At 41.1% G+C, this 23,623-nt stretch overlaps 1 protein-coding gene across 7 annotated transcripts in view; it reads right to left on the bottom strand.

Moving 5' to 3' along the window:
• agap1 (ArfGAP with GTPase domain, ankyrin repeat and PH domain 1) overlaps positions 1-23,623 on the bottom strand; it is a 143,742-nt gene that overhangs the window by 70,575 nt on the left and 49,544 nt on the right. For all 7 annotated transcript variants that reach the window (XM_083531805.1, XM_083531806.1, XM_083531804.1 and 4 more), the window contains exon 2: positions 293-351. In XM_083531805.1, coding sequence (XP_083387931.1) covers positions 293-351 — 59 coding nt within the window. The remainder of the gene's footprint in view (positions 1-292; positions 352-23,623) is intronic.

The raw sequence follows: 23,623 nt of genomic DNA, 5'->3' as shown, positions 1-23,623 counted from the left end.
GAATCGGAGGACAACATAGGGAAAAAAGAATGGGGGAGAACAGAGGAGAAGAAGAACAGGAGGAGATCAGAACAGGGGGAGAACAGGGAGGGGACAAGGTGAGAACAGAACAGGACAAAAACAGGAGGAGAACAGGGAAAGAACAGAATGAGGACTGGAGAAGAACAGGAGAAAAAAACCAGGAGAATAACAGGAGAGGGACTGGAGAAAAGCAAGTTAAAAAAAGGAGGCGAAGAACATTACAGAGAGAGAAAAGCAAAAGAACTGGAAAAGAACAGATGGCAGCACTCACCACTTTGAGGTCTGGTACTGCGCGACTCAGGGTCCATTCCTGGCTGTTCACAAAAGCATCTGCAACATAAACACACACAGGTCACGAGGTTGCTTTAAAATGTCAAATGTTGAAATCTCTCACTCACACACACACACCCACACACCCACACACACACACACACTCAGCATTAATACTGTGTTAATTAGATGCTTTGAAAGACACACCCTCAACACCCCCTCTGAACCACACCCATGCTTAGCTCATATGTCAACATCAATAAACGAGTCAAATACTTGTTTGCACGAAGAAATACACACTTTTAAATAGGGAGCGCCATGTTTTTCGGAACCAGTAGAGATCACAGTCATGCCTCAAAAAAGAGGGGCTCGTAGATTCCCATCAATCAACATGAACTTAAAGTGACCACCCAAAGAAACGATTGTGCAGTGAATTGTCCAGTCCATACTGAGGTACATTTTATTCACACTTGGTTTAAATGCTGTTTTAATTTGAGGTCAGAGCTCGACAGCAGGCCACTCAAGATCTTTCACTCCATGCCATTTACTCTATATGTGCACAGAGCTCACTTTGTGCACAGGAGCATTGTCATGCTGGAACAGATTGGGGTCTCCCAACTCAAATGAAAGAAAAATGTAATGCTACCACATCCAAAGAGATTTTATACAATTGTGTGCCTCCAGTTTAGATGTAACAGTTTGGGAAAGAAGACCAAATAGCTGAAAAAGTCAGGTGTCTCAATACTTGTCCATATAGTGTATTTCTAAATCTTCTCATGTCACAGACATACTGAAAAGTCAGATTTTTTTTCCATTTGAGACTTGCAGCAACAATCATGATGACAGCAGAGGGTTTAAGGAGATAATCAGTGTGATTAATATCTTTGTACTTTAAAACCACAAACAGTTTTCTGTTAAAATTTCCTTCAGGTTAGATTTTTTTTGTCTAACACATCAACACTCACATTTACGGCATTTGGCAGACGCCCTTATCCAGAGCAACCTACATTTATCATATTCATACAACTGAGCACTTATGGGCCTTGCTGAGGAGCCCAGGAGTGGCATTGTGGTGTCGGATTTGAACTCATGACCTTCGGAGCCAAAGTCCAATGTAATTGTAGTCACATATGTTATACACATGGGGGTCATTTTTCCTAAATAGTTTTCCCAAAAAGAAACACCTGGTGTAAATATACTGGACTTCATGCCCACATTGCACACAGACACACACATGATGTGTGAGAGCTGTTCATTGAGAAAAAAACTTCTGCAAAGTTTCATCATGCAAACGGATATTACAGCACTAAGCTGTAAACCTTTGGAAAGTCCAAAAAAGCACTACAGAGATAAGCCCCCTTTGAAAGAGAATCCAAATGAGCCACCCACCTCTGTGTTCTTTAATACAGATTGGAGAGAAATTGGCAGGAGCTTCAACTGCACTGCTTTGTTTTAGGAGTGGGTGTCCCGATTTTACACTTACATTTCTCAAAAACTGAAGACCACTAAAACGGATAATTACATGAAAGTAAAGATTTAAAAACATTTTACAGACTGCTGTAGGAAAATAGTCAGTGATCTGAAGAGTTCTGCTATCATCAGCACCAAGGCCATTTTTCCCTAGAATTCCACAATGCGTTTATTCCACTTATACAGCAGCACTTTAGTTCCATTCATCCCTGATGCTGGAGCAGCTGTAAACCAAACCATGTCTCCACCACACACCATCCTAAAAACATCCTTAAATTCCTCTTTAAACTTGGATAGATATTCAAGGAAAGTTCTCTTAAACATTTGACCTTGTGATGGTGACCCTGTTGGGAATCTCTGCACAATAGCAAGAGTCATAAACAGAGATAAAAAAAAATAATTAAAAAATAGGCCCCAAGATCCGGACCATGAGTTTGTATTAAGTAGCATCTGTGTATGACAAACAGGAAGGAAGCGATATTAAGAAATACTATCTCAGACATTTGACCTTGCGCCGGCCTTGACCCTGATCGAATTGAATTTCGCAATTCATCTTCTGTTTACAAGCATTTTTTTTCGCCCTATTTCTCGCAAACTATACTTCTGAAATGTTGATTATAAGAATTTAAGGTAAGGTTGTTTATTCAGCTTGCTACTCCTTAATGCCATAATCTTGTAAACTGTAACCTTTCATTTCTGCACATTTTCTTATTCACTGTACTTCTGAATGTCCACACATCTCTGCACTGAAATAGCCTTTATATTTATTCACTGTATATACTTTCATATATACCACTTGCTGTAAATATGCTAGATAGTTATCTGCACTGTAAATATGCTAGATATTATCTGCACTTTTGCACGACTGCTACATTTTGCACTTCTGGTAGATGCCAAACTGCAAACTGTGTACCTGTACTATGCAATGACAATAAAGTTGAATCTATCTATCTATCTATCTATCTATCTATCTATCTATCTATCTATCTATCTATCTATCTATCTATCTATCTATCTATCTATCTATCTATCTATCTATCTATCTATCTATCTATCTATCTATCTAAGGTCGCAAAGGGGCGGAAAATTTCCCATAAATTTCTGGAAACTTTCCATTGGGACTTCATCTGTGGATTTTTTTTTTAAAATTTGAAGGTAGAAACTTGCCAGAAATTTTGGGGAAATGTAAATAATAGTAAGCATAAATAAAAAAATTTTTGCCATTAGCAAATATTTGCATGCAAACTATTTTGAATTGACATTTTTGACTTGATTGTTATTAATGTTATCAGTATTAATGTAATATTTATGTAATTTACGTGAATAATCGCCAAGATGGACATATATTTCACATTATTTTGTTTGCAGGATTTAAGAAATGGTCTGTTATATTATTAAAAAATGCATGGGGACATGAAGGATGTTATACTGCATTATGAAGGGGATGTGTCCTCAGTAGCTCTGTAGTAAGTGTGCTGTGTGCACGTGATTAATTAAATTTAACTGAATTCTGGCTACATTTAAGTTCTCCGTTATAGGATGATTTGCAATTTAGAAAATTTCCCAGTTTATTTCCATTAATTCCCATGGAAAGTTTCCAGTCTTGAAAATTCATGGAATTTTGCAACTCTAATCTCAGGTGGACAAACATTTGTAGCGATTGGCTCGACAGAATGAACCGAGCTGGGAAGGATGTGCTGTAAGTTAGAGTATTTTAAGGAAGCTGAATCTTTATCTCTGTCAAAACTTGCCACCATTTTGTTTGCACAGATGTCCTCGTGTCCTACGTCACATGCTCGGCCCAAGATCGTCCAATTGTTCCGCTCGAGATGCGTAAACCCATCATGAGAGCAGACGGAAGCTGTCAGCTGTCAGAAGCTCGGATGTTACTGACTCATATCTCAGGCTCAGGCCACAAATACTAATCTAGCTTTTAAATAAAAGACCCTATCTGAGCGATTTAACGGTAATGCAGCCCATGAATACATCCATGACGGTCTGTCAGCCTCCTAATCTAATCTAATTATCAGTGCAGGGAGCTTTGACAGGCCAAGATCAGACGTCATTTTCCCCGCGGTCAATCTTCTTTCCAATTCCACGTGCAATCTATTTCCAAATTGAATAAAAGTGTAAACAATCAGCCTGCTACTCTACTCAAAGCTCTGTGGTTTACGAATAAAATTGGAACGGTCTTATCGAAGGGCTCGCGTTCCCCTCGGTAACGTAAGAGAATATTTTGGTGTAAATTTTAAAAAAGCAGCACTGTTATAGCATTTAAGATGGATGTGTACCAGGAATTATGCATTATCATTTTGACAGGAAGCTCATGGCATAAGAAACAATATAAATAATACATTATATATGAACACAAGTTTTACATAATTATTTACTGCATTTGGCAGACGTCCTTATCCAGAGCTACTTACAATTATTTATTTATTTACAATTATTAGTGAAAGGGGAAAAAAAATGCTTGAATACTTTTGTCCATATAGTGTGTGCCTTTATCATTTCAATAATGTTTGTTCTAATTGTGGTGTTGGGATGAACACATTGCCAATCTGAACACGCAGTTAATCCAATAAGATTTGAATTTCTGTATGCTGCTCCAGTAGCACTGAAACATTGACATCCAGTAAATCTTTTTAAGTTTTAGTTTCTGTTCATTATTTCTCTGTACTACATCTCTCCCACACTGGCATATAGAAAAGTACTTGCTACACTTTCCACTTGCATAAGAATATATGTACTCGTACAGGTGTAGGAATAAACTCATGTATCCTGATCTGCCAAAGGAAATGCTCACTATCCAAAGCAACCCTGGTACAAGTTTGTGACACGATTTTATGAAGTGTTGCTTCTTACAGTAAATGTTTCAGTATTGGTCTTGCCAGTATACTCTGGTAGCCAATCAAAGCTGCACCACAGGAGACTACTACAGATGTGCATGCGCGTGTGGGGGAGGAAGATTAGTATTAAATCAGCCACTGGTCCGTTTCTACTTTCCCATGACCTGCTTAGCCTTCCCACCCGCACAGCCTGGGATCCAACACGACACACATCATAGCAACTATGGGCTCGTGTACGACCACTCACACACATGCTGCTGTGCTCGAAAAACTAATTGTGGAAACACACTGACGGAACATCGTGTAGGTGGACACGTAACTGATTTAAGTGTGGAAACTCGGAAGGAGAAAACAAAAAATGTGACCACGGTCGTGTGAAACTCTGTTGTATATTGATAAAGTACAGCAAAAGGGCACATCACAGGTTTTTGCAGATGCTGGATTTTTAAACTCGTGACCTTCTGAATGGTTGAGGACTGTGTGTACCTTTGTGCTGTTCAGGAATCCCTAAAACTGAGCAGCTTTCGGAGTGTCCTCACCTCACTCCTCAGAAATTCTCTATACAGTGTTAACCCCCTTGTGCTTTCTTTCACAGATGCTGGCTCAAGCCTGGGGGGATTGAAGAAGTAGGTCAGACCTAAACTCGCAAATGCGCCCGCTATCAGCAGTTGCAGCCCCGATGGTGCCGGCTTGCATGTAATCATGCTGCATAGAGTCCATTGTGATTCAGATGGAACAATGCTTCATTTGTTGTTACTGATTCCTTTTTACTTTAAAAACACTGAAAAGAGATGGAGTGGGGATTTATAGTTCACTTCACTCATCCAGTAACCAGTGAAATAAAATTCTCTTCAATGACACATAGCGGAAATAAATGAATTAAAAAACAAACAATCGCTGTTTGTTTAAAAATGTTAAAACATCTGCCTGACTTGTATGCTTCACTCTTTTCCGAATCCCTTCAGCGTACACTATGCGCACGCGTGCGCACACACACACACACACACACACACACACACACACACATACACACACATACACACACATACACACACATACACACACATACACACACACACCCCAAGAACGTGGTCTGGCTGTTTGTAGTAAATACAGTTCATCGGCACGTGTTATTAGGCACAAATCCACGACACTGTTTCCACAATCAGGGATATGATCGGATGCAGAAACGGTGCGTTTCAACACTTCATAGCTTTGTGTCCAGGATACAAACGTGATTCTTTGTCACCAGAGCCGTTACCAAAACAGCAAGAGTCCAAGATTTCAAAGTCTCTCCCCTCAACTGCTGGTTTTCCATAGTCTATGTTACACCACATAATTAGCATGACATTTTGAGTTTTAATTCTCAATTGCTGCTTGTTATCTTAGTTGATTTGAACTTAAACTTGATTTGCCTGGTGAGTGAATCAGGGTATTAAAAAAAAGAACAAAAAGAACAAAAGAAAGAAAGAATACAATATGGGCAAATGTTTCACACCAGTGTGATTCAGTCCCAGTGTTGCTGTTATGATAATCTCCATTCTTCAGAGAAGGTTTTGCACCAAATGTTGGAACATGATGTAGGGATTTTCCCATTCAGCCACAGGCGCATTGAGCACAGATGTTGAGAATTTTTCTTTTCTTTTTTTTTCAATCAGGCCTCGTGCACAGTCAGCATTCATCCCCTAACTGTTCAGCAGGGTTGAGGTCAAAGCTCCATGTAGACTACTCTGGTAAACTACACCGATCAGGCATAACATTATGACCGCCTGCCTAATATTGTGTTGGTCCCTCTTTTGCTGCCAAAACAGTCCGGACCCGTTGAGCATTACACATGCATCGGTGAGCCTTGGCCACCCATGACCCATATGTGTTCAGCAGAATATCATCAGTTAAATAATATAACTGATACTTTTACAGTACCTTTAACGTTATGGTGCTATAAAGATCTGCAACCATCTCAGCTCTTGTCTCAGATTTTTTCACACTGTGTATTCCATTTCTACAGGAGTGTTCTTGGAATTCGGTCCCCCATGTGCTGCCTACAGCTGTACTGTTAGAACTAAAAGACAGTGTGTAGGTCACTATGTTCTGTTCATCTTATTTTGATCTGATTTACTTTACTGCTTTATTCATCTTGTACTTGGAAAGGAATTTAGTCCAGTCTATTGGCAGACACATTCAACATTTACACATACATTCACACCTCGGGGCGATTGAGGGACACTGGTGGAGGAAATCAGTGTACATGTATATTTAATCTGTTAGAACAAGGTCACTATCAATTTAAATAATTACTTTTGTTTATTAATACTGCCTTAGGTACCTAATACCCTGGGAGGTTTTACACATTTATAGCCATTACTCTTTTGCTTAAATTACGCATAAACACTTATTTAAAAAAAACAAAAACAAATAACGTATATACGTTATATGTTTAGGTGTTGTAATGAGTTCTGTCTGATGCACAGGTCTGCATTGGCCACTCGAGTCTATTCGATCCATTCTGAGAACATCTCTTCCCTCAGATCTCTGAATCCTCCTCCCATCTCGCTCTCTCTGAAGACTGAGAACAGACTGTTTCATCTCTGGCCCTGCATTTTCCCAAAATAGAAACATGAAGCCTCAGTTCCCAGTGCGGTTTTTCGCTGCGACGCTACAAACAAAACTCCAAACGAGCCCATCACGCTCACAAAGACTTCAGTGCACCGCAAAATTCAGGGGAAAGCACGCCGGACCACACAAACGCACACAATTCTCTGCCGCACTCCAACTGACTGAGAGCACGTGCAGACGAATAGCTGTGCTTGTGTGTTACACGTACATGCTGAACGGTTCAATGCCGAGAGCCACTAAGCGAATGGAAAGAATGCAGCCGGTTGGTCCCTGGTGGACCGAAAACACACTGGCCTGCATTGTTGCCTCCGTGCAGCGTCTCTCTGGGGCTACTAATGGCCGTGTGCGTTCGCTGCTGGTCCTCTCCGGGTACTACTCGGCTACAGGATGTTGCTTCAGCTGTTTCCTGTTTTCAGACAAGAGCAGGCAGTGTTTTTTCCCAGTTTTCCCAGTATTCCCATCCCAAGCGGAGCCGCAAATATACAACAATCTTTCATTTTCATATTAGAATCTAATTCTTGGGAACGTGTGTGGCGGTTCTCCCTGAGGAACATTTGGGATGCAGCGGATCATCATTTTTAATGCCTGGTGCATGTGGTATCTGTTTACTCACAATCACTCCACAGATTTGAAGGAAGTGCAGACAGTTTGAAATGCTTGAAGAGGGAACATGGTGATTTATCGAATAAATGATCACTAGTGCATGCGGTGGCCACATGGCTAGGCTTTTCAGAAGGGTTTCTGCAGGCAACGTGAGAAACATTGACTGGTGTCAATGAGTAAATCTGCTTACAGCCTCAGGATCAATGTCAGAGCATCCAGCAAAGGCAACACACACACACACACACACACACACACACACACACACACACACAGTCCCAGCCCAAAGGTGTTCAAAAGGGTTAACGTCAAAACTAAACGAAGTGGTATCAAAGATTCGAGGCTAGATTTGTAACACGGCACAAGGCTGCACACAAAGTCACATGAAGCGCCGACCTTTATAAGTCAGTGTGCCGAAAGACATCGCCCCTGTGTACGTCGGGAGCTGTGCAACGGGTGCCATTCCAACTACGTGCGTTAGAACAAGTTAGAACAAAAAGAAAACGCGAAATCCTCGCACACAAGTTTCTCACCAAACATGATCTTACTTCCACACCTACGCTACTCGCCAGATTTGGCTCCTGCAGACTTCGCCTTCTTCCCAAAGATGAGGCTCAAAGGTCGCCAGATTTGACACCACTGTGGAGATCCAGCGGTGAAGCACAGAAAATGCTGGGAGAGCTGTATTGCTGTGCAAGGGAACTATTTTGAAGGCAATAGTGTTTTAACGTAGGTAAATAAAGTACTTTCTTGTAAACAAAGTAGGATTCTTAGCAGTAGTCGCATATGTCTGGAAAAGTCAGGTTTCCCAATACTTTTGTTTATTAAGGTAATTAAGGAACCTTAGAGAGTAAATGTTATTATCCAAAAAAGGTAAGCCTTCAGCACTTTTAAAACATTGCTGCTGCCACTGAGCTGCCAAACAGACACTCTCAGGGTGGGAGGGAAGAAATGCTTGCTCTGTCCCAGTCATTGCTGTACGCAGCAGAGGAGAGACAGCAGTATAGTTCAGCTCTGATTAAACACACAGAAAAAGGCCATCTGTGATCCTCCTCTCAACTAGCAATGACCCACAGGCATGGAAATGCATGCTTTTCCCTAAACTGTCACGTGACTTCCTGCATCAACCGCATAGAAGAAAATGGTAATGCTTTAAAGTAGGTGCGAAGGTCTAAACCTTTCAATCCTGTCCCAGATTTCAAACTTGGTGCATCACACCGACACAAATAAAACTTACACAAGTCTATTTCTGAAAGACGTGAGCCCAACAAAAATAACTGTAGCCCCCGATCTTGTGCTCCATGTGCTCCAAAGTTAATTAATGGGTGTGTTAAAACTGGAAAACCGTGCTGCCCAACACAACTGGAGCTGTAAAAACACTTTGATGGTGTGATAAAGGGCAGGCGTTATCGTGTTTGCGCCGTTTAGTGAAGCTGATACGGGCGCAGAACAGGACATATCTGCTCTTCCTCAAACATGTTCCAGACAGGGACAAACGGAAGAATGAGAGAGAAAAAACAATCTGCAGAAGTGAATGTATTTTAAGCGTCAGTGAGCTGTAGGAAGTACAGTATATGTACTGAATTAGTGGCTAAGAGTGGAAGTTGACTGGTGGCACCATGGCGACCAGCCAAACACACACAAAGCATGTACAGTGTTCCTCCAAAACTCAAGGGTTTCGTTCTAAGAAAATCTGAGAATTCTGGACGCACCCCCGCAGCCCCTATGATACCACAGTAAATTGATCTAGACATTATGTCACTTTGATACAATAATGTGTTTTGAAAAATTTTATGAAATTTGTTAGTGAAAACATAGTTTAAAATGTTATTCCTAACATTTCTGAACATTCGGTCCCGCTGCGTATTCCCGCGAATTTTAAAATAATCCGCAACTTGCTGTTAGTGAGGTTCCAAATGAGAACCCGCAAATTTTGTGTCATTCTATGCCTTTAATACTCCTTTTTCAGATAAACAGTATGTGTATTTAAAGGAAACTGTGTGTGGTGTCTAATCAGATTACAGGTCTGGACCCAGGCATTCGGAAGCCTGCAGAAATTGCAAAAAATAATAATAATTACAACTCCACCCCTTAAAAATCCTGCACTCTGTACGTTTTAGTCTCCATGTAAACACATTTTGGCTGTAAGTTGACCCATTCACTGAAACAGGAATGGGTCAACTTTTGTGTACGAGTGACACTTTTGAAGTGCTTGACCACGTTAAGTGACAGCCAATAACCCTTGAGATAAATATAAATATATATATATATATATATATATATATATATATATATATATATATATATATATATATATATATATATATATCGAGAGAGAGAGAGAGAGAGAGAGAGAGAGAGAGAGAGAGAGAGAGAGAGAGAGAGAGAGAGAGAGAGAATCTCCGCCTAAACTCCTCTGAAAAGATGTCAGACCCATGACCATGTAAACACAAAAAAAAACATCTTCTAAACCATGTGATGCCTAGAGAAGGAAATAATGTGTGGAAATCTGCACCAAAGAACTGATGTTGATGCTCTGCTGCTGTAAAGCAAAGCCCACCTCTTAGAGTGAGCCATATACACAGACCAGGCATAGCATTATGACCACCTTCCTAATATTGTTCGCTCCCCACGTGCACTGTGTCTCCGGTTTACCACTGTTCCTTCCGTGGACCACTTTTCATAGATACTGACCACAACACATGAGCTGCAGTTTTGGAGATGCTCTAATCCAGTCGTCTAGCCATCACAATTTGGCCTTTTTAAAACTCAAATTCTTACACCTGCCAATTTTTCCTGCTTCTAAAACAGCAAATTTGCAGACAAAATGTTCACATGATGCCTAATAAATCCCACCCACTAACAGGGACCATAATGTAGAGACAAACAGTGTTATTCACGTCACCACTCATATTGTTATAATGTCACAATGTTATGCCTGATCAGTGAATAGCTCTCGATTTAAACAAACTATTTCAGTGGAAATCATTATACTGTAAGAGGTTATATATAAACTTAGGGTCATACTTCTGCCCATATGATTAAATGCTCTGAAACACCAAACTTGATTCAGTGACTTGATTCCTTTTACTTCAAGATCTTTAACTGAACCATTATTGCTTTGCAAGACATGTTTGTCTTTTGTACTTGCATCTTAATCTGTTCCACACACATATGCTACACAGACGTATGTCTAGCTGGTGTGTTTTCCGTAAATTTCCAGCCTGTCTAACGTAGTTACAATGGTGACAAGTGCACCTTTTTCAATCTCCATCCCTCTCAGCTCCATGAAAAACTATTTGTTATAAAATGCAGAGCAGAATTTTTGACAGTTACAGTGAGACATCTGTGCAGACAGATAAATGGCGCGAACAATAAAGCGTTTTTCCACTTCCTCCAAAGTCAAATCGGTCTCGGCACTGTTTCCTCCCTTCAGCTATTCACCTAAAACAAAGCTGCAGCACAAAGAAGAAGAATGTGAAAGACAGTTTGAGGGAGACAGAGATAATGTTGACAATTTATCACTATATTTCTGTCGTCTTTTTCTCCCTCTGTTGACTGCTATCATACGTGTAAGGTCATCAGCATCGTCAGCACCTCAGGTAACTTCGACATGGTCCAGAGACTACAAATACCACAGAAAAGATACAGACATGCCAGATCTCATCGCACAAATACACAGGGGGGAACCCTGCTCCAGTCTAATGTGCTTCTTACCAAAACTGTTACCACAGAGTAGGAGGTATACAACTCTATAGGACGTCTTTGAACTGGTCGGGTGTCAACAAAATTTTGTTCGCATCATGTATGGACTATTTTAACATCTGTAGGCGTCTAATGTTTCAATAGTGTCCACAAAAACTCTTTAAAGAAATGAGGGATATCTGCTCTCAGAGGCTTCTTTCCATGTTTACATGTCTGACTTAGAAGGCTGTAGCCACAAAGTACCACATTACACCCTCACATGTCTATGAAAGCAAAGATGCATACCGAACACCAAATGTACACAAACCCACGCACGCATTCCCCCGGTCGGGAGACAGTTTACACAACACGGTTAATAAACCAGAAATGATGGAGGGGGGGGGCTCTTTCATATTCTCTCTGTGCTGAAGTGTTTAAGGTACTGGCTCTAATATCACTCCGAGTCAAACCTTAATTCCGCTCTTCCTAAACTCAGAATGTATTAAAATTAAGAATTCAGGTCCACATCAACACATCAAAAAGTGACAAGTGTTACAGAAACGATTTTAATTTACACTAAATTACCTTGAACGTCCTGAATCAACAATTAATGCTAGATATCAAAACCACATTGATAAAACTATTGTTGAAGTCACACAATGTGGTAGCATTAAATTATCCCTTCACTTAAATTAGGAGACCCAGAACCTGTTAGAGCATGACAAGGTCAACTGTGTATAAAGTCATCTCCATAAAGACATCGTGTATATGGGTTGGAGTAGAAATTCTTCTGCTATAAACCCCACATCAGAACCTCATTTTACCAACACCCTTCTGGCTGAATGTGCACAAACCTCCACAAGCGCACTACAAAATCTAGTGGAACATCTTCCCAGAAGAGCAGAGGTGATAACAGCAAATGGAGATTAAATGTGGAATGGTGTCCGCAATTATATGTGCTCGAGCTCGTGCTTAAACAGGTACGAAAAGTGTGTGTACCCTTATCATTTCATTATACATTTCTGAAAATGGCGATTCAGAAAATAAATATTCAAACTGAAAAGTTTGAAAAGAAAAATGTATTCAAAATAAAATAAAACACACATAATCTAAGTATGTGGCTGCACAAACAAAAAAACACCCACAACACGTGCATCGCCTCATATTTAAACATGTTAAGCTCTATGCATTATAACACAGTCATACACTAATGTTACTGTAAAACAAGTACAGACAGTTTCTCTAATCATCTCTTCTTATAAATCCATTCAATAAAGCTCATGTGAGTGTAAATGCTGCATGGTGAAAAATTATTTGATCTGGAGTCTTCAAATTCGGAATAAGCAATGGCGTCTGAATACGGTTAATGGTATGAGAAAGTAAGGATCAAGCTGTAGAGAAGTCCAATTTGTTTATTTACACAGTTATAGATTTCATGAAAACGGAAAATGGATGATAACGAAATAAATTCCTTGACATGGGACTTGGCCAAGCAGAGCAAGAACCCAATGGCCACTCTAACAGAGCTTCAGAAACAAGAGACGTCCATTTAAGAAAGTCTCCATTAATCAGGCCTAGAATGGCTAGACAGAAGCACTCCAGAATAAAAAGCATATGAAAAGCACTTAGAGGGCTCTGAGAGCATGAGGGGAAAAAACACTAGTGTGATATGAAATTTTTAACACTAACACTTTTAACACTGAACTCGAAGCGGTGCTTCTCGCAAAACCAGGTACCGCTCTTTGACTAGCTAATATCCCTACAGTGAAGCACGAGGGTGGAGGCATCAGAGGTCTGCTTTTTGAATCTGTTGAAATCAAATGATCAATATCAAACTGAGGTCAGATCACAGTTCAGCTTAAACAACTAAATGTTAAAAATGTGCTTTAATGATGATCTATACACGCCTATACAAATTGAATTTCGTGTAATAATAATTGAACCTCAAATACAAACATTTCTACATCCACTTCAGAAAGGGGTTTGTTTCCATGCAGCTGAAGTACATTCATCATTTGTACTTAGACCAATGTCATGAATCAGAAACTCCTATGATGGCAGAGCCACGGATGTTCAACCAATTCTTCCCTCTGACTAGATTAAAGTCTATTATCATTAACACTGACTGCATAATTTCCTTTCACTCACTAACGGATGCCAGTGGCATCAACTATTATTAACAGTGCCTGACAAGCCTGACAAGGGAGCGTAGCAAAACACCCTCCCCCTCCATACATTTCAACTCATTAACTGATGTGGTCTTCACCAGCCGGTCCCCTCCTTGTTTACAAATCAACATGAACACACAATATGAACAGTAAAAAAGCATTATATATCATGATAATTAATAACAATACTCGCTTGAAATAATAAAAAAAATATATAAACAATAATAAATAATTAAATACAAACAGTTTATGCGTAACTGACCATCTTAATCATTATGAGGACGTCATCAACGCGGCTAGCTTCTTGCTAATGTTACTCCTGCTAATAAACTCTCCACATACCTTTGTTCCGTTAGCCGTTATTGTCTGCTGCGATTTCATTCCAAAATACTAAACGAGTGCTTGTGCGTTCGCTTCAGTAGAACAGCAGCAGTAGCCTCTCGGGCCTGTAACTGTAAACATGTGGCGAAGGCAAAGCCTTTTATGAGCTCAGCGTGCTCACTTAGCAAACAAAAGAAAGGCTTTTTTTAAAAGGCATCCGTATTTTTTTTTTCCTCCGCACTTTGCATGTCGAACGTGCTGAGCTGAGTTCTTACAACTTGCAAATGACCGCTTACAAGGCACCATGAACACAGTAACATTATATATGACATGCAATGGTCAGTTTATAATTCAGCAACGTGCATCTGCAACCAAAGAAAAAACAATAAAAGCAGACCATTTATTTTTTTTCAGCAAACGGGTCAGGTGATAAATAAATAAATAAATATATTCACATTTAGTTCCAATTTGCTGTTATAGTAACTTCCACTCTATTGGGAAGATGTTCCACAAGATTTTGGATTGTGCTTGTGAAGATTTCCAGGCATGCAGCCACAAGAGCGTTAGTAAAGTCAGGTTTAGATGCAGGGTGAGCAGACCTGGGGTGCAGTCAGAGTTTCACTTCATCGCAAAAGTCGGAGCTCTATAGCAGGCCACTCGGGATCTTCCACTCAAACCCATGTAAAACCTACCTCCATGGAGCTTGCATTGTGCACAGGAGCAATGACATGCTGGAACAGGATTGGGTCTCCTAATTCATATGAAGGGAAAATGTAATGCTACAACATTCGAAAGATATCCCAATTGTGTGCCTCCAAAATTTGTAGCAACAGTTCAGGCAAGAACCACATAGGGCTGGACAAATCAGGCGTCCCGATACTTTTGTCCAATGTGTATGTGTATAAAAAGTCAACTGTAGCAAAATATCATTTTACACACAGTTGTAGAACAAAAGAAACATCACCCTGTAAACAAGCACTGGGGGAGGGTTAAATAAATGTTGACTTTTAACCCTAGTGAGCACTGAATTAATCTGCTAATAAAACACTGGTCGGCAAACAATGCGAGCTACACGCAAACACTCACTCACACACAGCCACACACGTGCGCGCTACAATACACCACCACCAGGAAGAGAGTTGCGAGGGAAATAAAATGAAACACAAAGCAAAGCGCCTCTGGCACCATGTTGACACGGTTGATGATGGTAACAGGTATTCGTTAGCCCTCGTACAATGTCTCTAAAGTAGCACAACAGGGTTCATCACCGTTTCTTTCATTTACTGAGAATCAAAGAAACACGGTGTGTGGTAGATTGTGAGTCAATAGCAAAATGTGAAGTCGTTAACACGACAACAATGCGTGTGTAAGGAAGCACACGTTAGCAGGTAAAAGTGCACACATCTCCTCCACATTTTCATTGCCTTTAGAGTTGCAACATTGACGATTTAGTCCCCGTTATAGCGCACACTATATGGACAAGGTATTTTAGTATTGGGACACCTGAATTTGCCAGCCATATGTGGTTCTTCGCCAAACTCTTACCACAAACTTGGAACATAATCGTATAGGAAGTTTTTGGACGTGTAAGCATTTAATTTTCCCTTCATTTAAACTAGAAGACACAAACCTGCTCCATGACAATGCTCCTATGCACAAAGCCAGCTCCAAGAAGATATGGTGTAGATGGGTTGGAGAGAAAGATCTTGAGTGGCCTGCAATAGAATTCTAACCTCAACCCTACTGAACACCTTTGGGATGAATTGGAACTCTGACTGCACCCAGGTCTCCTCACCTCACCTACATCAGTACCTGACTTTACTAACACCTATGTGGCTGAATGAACACAAATCTTATGAAATACGGAGTAACACAGGAGCTTTGAGGAGTAATTTGGACTGTAGTTAATAGCAGCTACACTGACACAGGACTACAGTTTGCATCTGATCACCATCACTGCACAACTCAACAACGTTTAGCTGTAATAAAAGGACATTCGGTGCCACCCAGATGAGTCGGGTCTCCTCTTAAGGCCTTCCGTATGCCATCTCGGCGAGTTTTTCCTTGCCACAGTCGTCACCGGCTCGCTCATTAGGGACAAACATACACTTATAAATAACAATCTTTTTCATTTTTTATCACCACATTATCTGTGTAAAGCTGCTTTGAGACAATGTTTGTTGTTAAAAGTGCTATACAAATAAAAATTAATTGAAATCTCCACAAGCACGACTCTAAAATCTAATGAAACATCTTCCCAGAAAAGTGGACAGCAAATTGATACTAAATGTGTCCATAGAGTACATTCATAGCAACAGTATTTCACTTGCCCTTATTTTCCTCTATTGCACTTAAGGCACTTAAGTCAAAAAACATTAAAAAAAAAAAAAAAAAAAAAAAAAAACACTATACATCAACAAATGTGTTCTACTTCGCTAGATAGCATCACCTTAATATACATCTACCAGTAGATTTACTGTACAGCAGGAACTACCACCAGAGCTGCTGATACTTTTTTTTTTTGGTTGCATCCATTCCACATGAAACGTGTCACTTGTCAAACTCAGGCAGGCAGGCAGACACACACACACACACACACACACACACACACCACTAGACCAACTCCATGACTATGAAGTCACTCTCAGCAATAATTATGAGAAAGACAATGCTGTGCTGAGAGCCGAGTGCAACCCTTATTAGCATGTTGATGGCAGGAAGCTAAAAGGCTGTTGAAGGCTGGACAGAAGCCCAGATGCCAATCTCCCTCTCAGTGTGCCACTTAGTGCCAATCTAACGGCCTAGTGAAAAAAGAGACATCACACCCCAGCTTCCCACATGCCACAGATAGGAGCTCTGCATGAGGGGGAAAGTGAGAGTAAGACAGAACAGGACAGTAGTGGAGAGCGATCATATTTGGACTATTTCGTGAAAAAATGAAGAAGGAGAAGAGGTCTAGTACACTCTCACTCTCTCCCTCAGTCTCCATATATCCATTTTCTGATCTATTCCTGGAGCACTCTGCAAAAAAATAAAAAAATTTGATAACAATCTGACGCGTTCAGTCACACCACCTCCGTACTGCTGCTGTAAATCATCAGACACTTTCCTCTACACAAGACACCCCCTGCATGCATCTGCATGAAACACAAGAAGAAAAACCCTGAAAAAACATTGGAAAACCATGTAAATATGTACCAATGTTACCAATGTAAATAAATTAGAGTATTTTTGATAGCATACACTATATTGCCAAAGGTTTGCGGACACCTGGTCATAAATATGGTGTGTGCTTTTGGGCCATCGCATTCAACATATAGATGATGTTCCACTAGATTTTGGAGTGTGCGTTGTGTTCATCAGCAACAAGGGTGTTAGTAAATTCAGGTACTGATGTAGGTGAGGTGAGGAGGCCTGGGGTGCAGTCAGCGTTCCAATTCATCCCAAAGGTGTTCAGTAGGGTTGAGATCAGAGCTCTATAGCAGGCCACTCAAGATTTTCCTCTCTAAACCATGTAAACCATAGCTGCATGGAGCTGGATTTGTACACAGGGACACAGGTTTGGGTCTCCAAATTCAAGCGAGTGTTAAAATGTTATTATACCGCATCCAAAAACATAGTATACAATCGTGTGCCTCCATATTTGTGCTAACAGTTTGGAGAAGAACCACATATGGCAGGAAAGTTCAGGTGTCCCAATACTTATGTCCATTTAATTTATATAAGAAAAAAAAAAAGATATAGACCAAGTCTATTTGCAGTGAGAGTGTGGACCATTAACAATGCGAGAACGTTTTTTTTTTTTTTTTGTTCGGGTGCAGTCCAGGGACTCGGTTACTCATCTGAAAGTTCTCTTATATTTAAACAGCACCTTGTGCAAACACAGTTGTTAATTAGAAGGCTTAAAGAATGCAACTATTATCTCCTACTTCAGAGATTTTGCAAAGATGTATTGCTCGTCAATGAAAAACAAATCTATCTGTGGTGATGGTGATGATCTCTTCCAATTCCAACACAGAATGGGTAAGGTATGAGCCAAAAAAAATGCATAGTTGTGTGGTTGTTTTAATCAGCAACACCATGCTTGTCTGTGCATCTGATAGCTGTATTGAATGAAATTGTAAATGGCAGTTTACAGAAATAACAGATTACACAGAAAGCAAGCTTCATGGGAGTCTGTGTTTTCTGATACGGGAAATGCAGGTTGATGTAGTACGATCGAGGGGGGAGGCCTCGACCGGACACAAAAAATTGATGAGAAGTATCAAATTGGAATGTCAACAGCAAGATAACAGACAAATCTTAGTGATTTCGACTGGTACAAATGTAGAACACACTGATAAAGCCGTAGAGAGACAAAGCAGGATCTATTTTATCCACTGAGGTCAACACACTCATGACAGGGAGTCTAGCCATTTCTGCACATTTACCTAGTCTTTGTGTAACGACTCCCAGACTGTTTTGCTTCAACAGACAAGAAAAACACAAACACACCCCCATCGTGTGGGTGAGGGGTCCAACCTTGAAGCTCGGGTATTAAAAAAAAATAAAAAAGACCTGCAGCAGGAGGTGTGTGCACGCGAGTGTGTGTCTAATGGTGAATTAACGAGAGACTCGGTATGACAAATCGGCCCTGGCCTTTACCGAGCCCTCATCAGTCACAGCCTGGCACCCCGCACTCATTTACTCACCCACCCCTTTGCTTCTGCTGTTCATTTTTCTATTCGCTGTCGGAGCTCAAACTGAGTCGTTGTTCGTCTGCACTCAGCCTGAGCTGCACGTCCTAATCTCCAGTGAGTAAACACGTGGATACACAAGCAAATCAGAAGACGACTGCGTGATCAGATAAGGCTTTGTATCCAAATGCTATATCACTTTACAGCTGCGGCTTAATGAAACGCTGAACAATGGCCTTCGTCTGCATAATTAAGGCTGAATTCGGAGACCGTATAGGATTATAACGGGACGTTGCTGATATGCAGATGAGCAATGCTTTTAATTGATGCGTATCTTTGACGCTTGGTGCAGGGGGGATGGGGTAGAGTGGAGTTAGATATAGTTCTCTGAAAGCCTGTCAGGCTGGTTCTTTTACATACAACACCAGAAACATACACACACATTGACAATGGCACATCTGTCCAACACGCACAGCAAACCCCAGCTAGAAAGAGGTCAGGTGAAGTCGTGAAACTGGTTTATGTGGAATCACCAGCACCAGCATCTGTGCTGTAAATTAAGTAAATGTAAATTTATTCATTCCCATTCATACACCTTGTATTTTTCTAAAGCAAAGGGGTAAAATTATGTATAAAAGCTTAAAATCTGCCTCCCAACACACATATACACAGACGTGGCCTTAAACACAGACTTCACACTCCCTGGCCTCTTGGACGTGATCCCTACGCTGTGCCGATGGCCTTGATTAGTTTGCCGCCGGCAGCCATTGAGTTGGCCCATTGTCCTTGTGACAGAAACACACAAACCAGGGCCAAGAGAAGCCTCGGGACTCAACCACCCACCTCATAGAGATGGGAGAGAAACTGGGTGAGGAGAACCAAAGGGGGGCGGGGGACAGAAAGCCCTTCCCCCACGCCATGAAGCTTGAGCCTAGAAAGGAAACTGTTATGGGTCAGCAGCCTCATTGGAAAACCCTGTCCCTCTACACATGCACGCTATCCCTCTACGAGATCAGAGTCGGATGAGAACAGGAGCTCTAATTTAAAATATCAGACATCCTGAGCTCATCACACCGCCTTTCTCCTAAAACTCACCAGGGAGTCACAGAAGCCTTAATGACCCAACCGTGATCAATCAGAGGTCCGGTTTGCAAGCAGGCGATGCTTTGGTTCACTTGGGCTTCAACTAAGAACAAGACAGAGGCGCTCTTTCATTCCCCCAGTACTACTGCAGGGGGTCCAGATTTGCACAAACCTGCCCGTGATTAACAGGACACCAAACAGGAGACCAAAATACTAACCTCCCTCACACTGCAGGACGTGGTGGATTAAAAAAAAAATAAAGAGCCAAAACAAAAAATAAGGGACTTTGAGGTTCAGAGTTTTACTACAATTTCAACTGGAATGATTAGTCACTGAGATCACAGTGATCAATGCGTTCACTGGATTGCATCATTATTCATGGGATTGCATCATTATTTCGATGTCCAAAAGGAAGAAACGTATTATAAGTTGCATCTAAAATCAAAACAAAAAAACTCGGATTATAAATCAATCATTTCCGCTTCCTTCTGTCCGTGTTTGATAATATAGGTGACAAATTATACATTTAAAAAAAATAATTACACTCTAGCAAAAGATCATTTAAAATTGTCATTTTGAGTTTAACTCAAACCTTTGAAAGTTGATCATGTGACCTGGAAACTGTATTTCCGTACGTCTATGCCAAACTTTTTTTTTTTTTTTTTTACATTTACACAGGATAAACAGTACCTGTGAACATAGCAAACACCAGCAAATTCTGTTTCTGTATGTAGCATCACAAACTCTGTAACTACAGGTAGCCATCATTTATTTATCCAAACAGCTTCATTCATTCAGCATTTGTGACTTATTTGTGATAAGCGGTTGCTTCTTTTTTAAAGAGTGCATCAGGCAAGAAGGTTAAAAGACGTCTAGTACGTTCACAAAAAGTGTGCGCAGCAATAGGTTGCTGCAAAACATGCAAAATATAATTATGCTTCCTGAAATACGCTATATGGACCAAAGTATTGGGACACCTGGTTTTACAGTGTATATGTGGTTCTTCCCCAAACTGTTAGCACAATGATCGAGGATTACAAATCTAAAGGATGTCTTAGGATGTGGCAATATTACATTTTCCCTTTACTTGTACTCAAACCTGTTCCAGTATGACAATGCTCCTGTGCACAAAAGAAGCTCCATGAAGATATGTTTTACGTAGGTTGAAGTAGAAGATCTTGAGCGGCCTGCTATAGAGCTCTGACCTCTACCCTAGTGCACACCTTTGGGATCAACTGGAATGCTGAGTGGGTGAAAATGCATTCCCACTCACGCCTATAACTCTTAGCTACAAATAGTGCTGCTAGTCCACACCCACATACGCTTGTATCAAGGGCAGGTACTAAAAGCCACAATGGTGAAAATTTATTACTGGACCCATGCTTAAAAAAAAAGTCCACTCCAGATTTTGTGCAAAAAGTTCAATTGGTAGCCCAAAGAATGAGCTCCCATTTCCTGACGGCTCCAAATCCCCTCGAATAATAAAGTCAGAACTCTCCCTGTGTGGAAGCACAGCTGTTTTGGTTGCCCAACTCCAGCAGCTGACAAAAAAGTTACCCGCTCCTGCTGCTGAAAATTGACTCGTCAGCAAGCGCATAAAAACGACGGATGCAGGGAATAATAAAGTGTCTGAGAAAAAGAATAAGAAGACGTCCTAGTAAAGTGCTTAGATGTATGGAAATGTGTACAGCAGCTTGACTGTGCAGAAACAGCAGGGCGGTAACACAGGAGAATTTAAGCACACCCTGACCACCTGTCCAAGCAAAGAGGAAAAAAGCTGAGCTAAACCTGGTGACAGCAAAAGGAAGGATATAACCTTTATGTAAGGTGAACAAAACACATTCAGGATGACAAGAGATGCCACCCTCATAAAGGCACTACGAGGACTCTCATCTGCTACAGCAGAGGGTTTAGGCTTTACTCATTCATCAGTTCCTCAATGTCGCTCCCGTTCGAGTCCTGGTGAGCGGATGACTTATGAGTTAAGGGGAAGCTCTGAACCCTCTGGGCTTCTGCGCTATTTCAAGGCCACTTCTGCTTCCCACAGACCAGGCACGTCCAACAAACACATTTTCCACTCTCTGTAAGATGATTAAGAGCCTGCTCCATCTGCATGCCTGAGTGCAATCAGACCGCAGTGCCATGCAGAATGCCATGCCCGGCATGTGAGATACAGCTTGTACAATTTTGAGGCTGGGATCGAGCTTCGGCGAAGAATTCTTCCTCTGCATTAATAGATTGGAGACGGCCTAGACAAGTGGCACCTGCAGCCAAGCTGAGGTTTCTCATATGTTTGTCTCACGTGTAGACACACAGTACTGGAAATGCTGCTGGTACGAGGCCGTCTATCGCTCCTAAAATGCAACTTGTGCTGTGAAATGTATTTATTTAGCACTCTTGCCATGGATTAAGTGCTATGGTACAGCCTCCTGCAGTAAATGTTGCATTATGAACATGGGAGTCAGCAGGGTGCAGCTGTAGGAGGCCTGTAAAGTTCACTAAACTCAAAATTAATGAAGCCAGAACAATGTCTGAGGCCTCAGCCAAATATATACAGTAAAACCCCGTTGTACGAGCATAATTCGTTCTTGGAAATTGCTCGTAGGTCCATTTGCTCGTACGTTCGAACTGGGGGGCGGGGGGCTGGAAGATCAGGGGTTCAAGCGCCGGAATTGCCAAGATGCCACACTGGGGCACTGTATCATGGCTGACACTGCCCCTCCTACCCACCAGCTTCCTAACATCACTGGCCTGTGCGTAAAAAAGAATTTCACTGTGCTGTAATGTATATGTAAATAATAAAGGCTCCTCTTCTCTTCTAAATCCTGAGAAAGTAAAATGGTGAAATGGTGATGCAGACCTGAATAAGTTCAACCTGTGTGTGATCTTCTAAACTAATCTATCAAGCAGCCTGAATCAATCTTTCGCTTTCTTCTCCATATCAATTGCCCACATACTTCTGTGTCCAAGTCACCACTGGCACACCCAACCTTGCTTCCCTCGCACCCTGATCAACGTTCCCACCCGGAAAATTCCAGGATAACCCTGACTTTACTTTTTCCACCCTGTGATAACGTAGCTAATCTTTGGAAAACGGTGCGAAAAAAAAAAAAAACAAAAGCTCTAGAACCTCCTTCCAACACCCAAGTCTTGCGAGCGCACCATGTTCAAGCCTGGGGACATGCAGAGTCAAAAAGCCACTTAGCCAAACAGCCATGCAAAGCAGCAACTGAAAACGGCTCTTAGTGTATGAGCTGCTTTTGTTACGACCACGTTGACCTTTTAACTCATCCGCCAGCTGGAAGCTACAGAGAAGTTTCTATTCCCAAACTTACGGCCTCGTGTGAATCGGTTCCTTCTACCGATGAGTCGGCCAGTGTATAGAGCGTGGCTTAACCTTTACACCAGAAGGTTCCTCTGAGGTGTATAGCCACTGTCTGCCCCATATTGATTTTTTTTTATTATTGCTTTTGCCATTTAAAAAAAAATTAAATCAACCTAATACAACGATTGTGGTGCTGTTAAAGTGTGTTTAAATGATCTGGACATTAATACAGCAGCAAGATTGTGTCGGACAACTTATCTGATCGTGTAGCCATGTGGAGAAACCTTTTGAAATTATTTAAGATTTTTTCCACAAACTTTGCATGACTTCATTCAGGATTGAAATCACATAAACCTGAGCTATAAGCCGTGAGCACCAAACCATCATCCAACCCCCTCCTGCTGCCAAGCATCCAACTTTCCCTTGAGCGTGCACAGAAGTCCTTATCTATTCTGCCACCTACATACATCAACTGACCTTAATGGCAAAATGTAAAGAAAAATCTAGCAACACATTGTATTAAAAAAGCACCATCCCTTC

The sequence above is a fragment of the Silurus aristotelis genome, assembly GCF_946808225.1.
Source record: "Silurus aristotelis genome assembly, chromosome: 2".
NCBI classification, from domain to species: Eukaryota; Metazoa; Chordata; class Actinopteri; order Siluriformes; family Siluridae; genus Silurus; species Silurus aristotelis.
The sequence above is the reverse complement of the archived record's forward strand: the minus strand, read 5'-3'. Positions and strand labels throughout refer to the sequence as shown.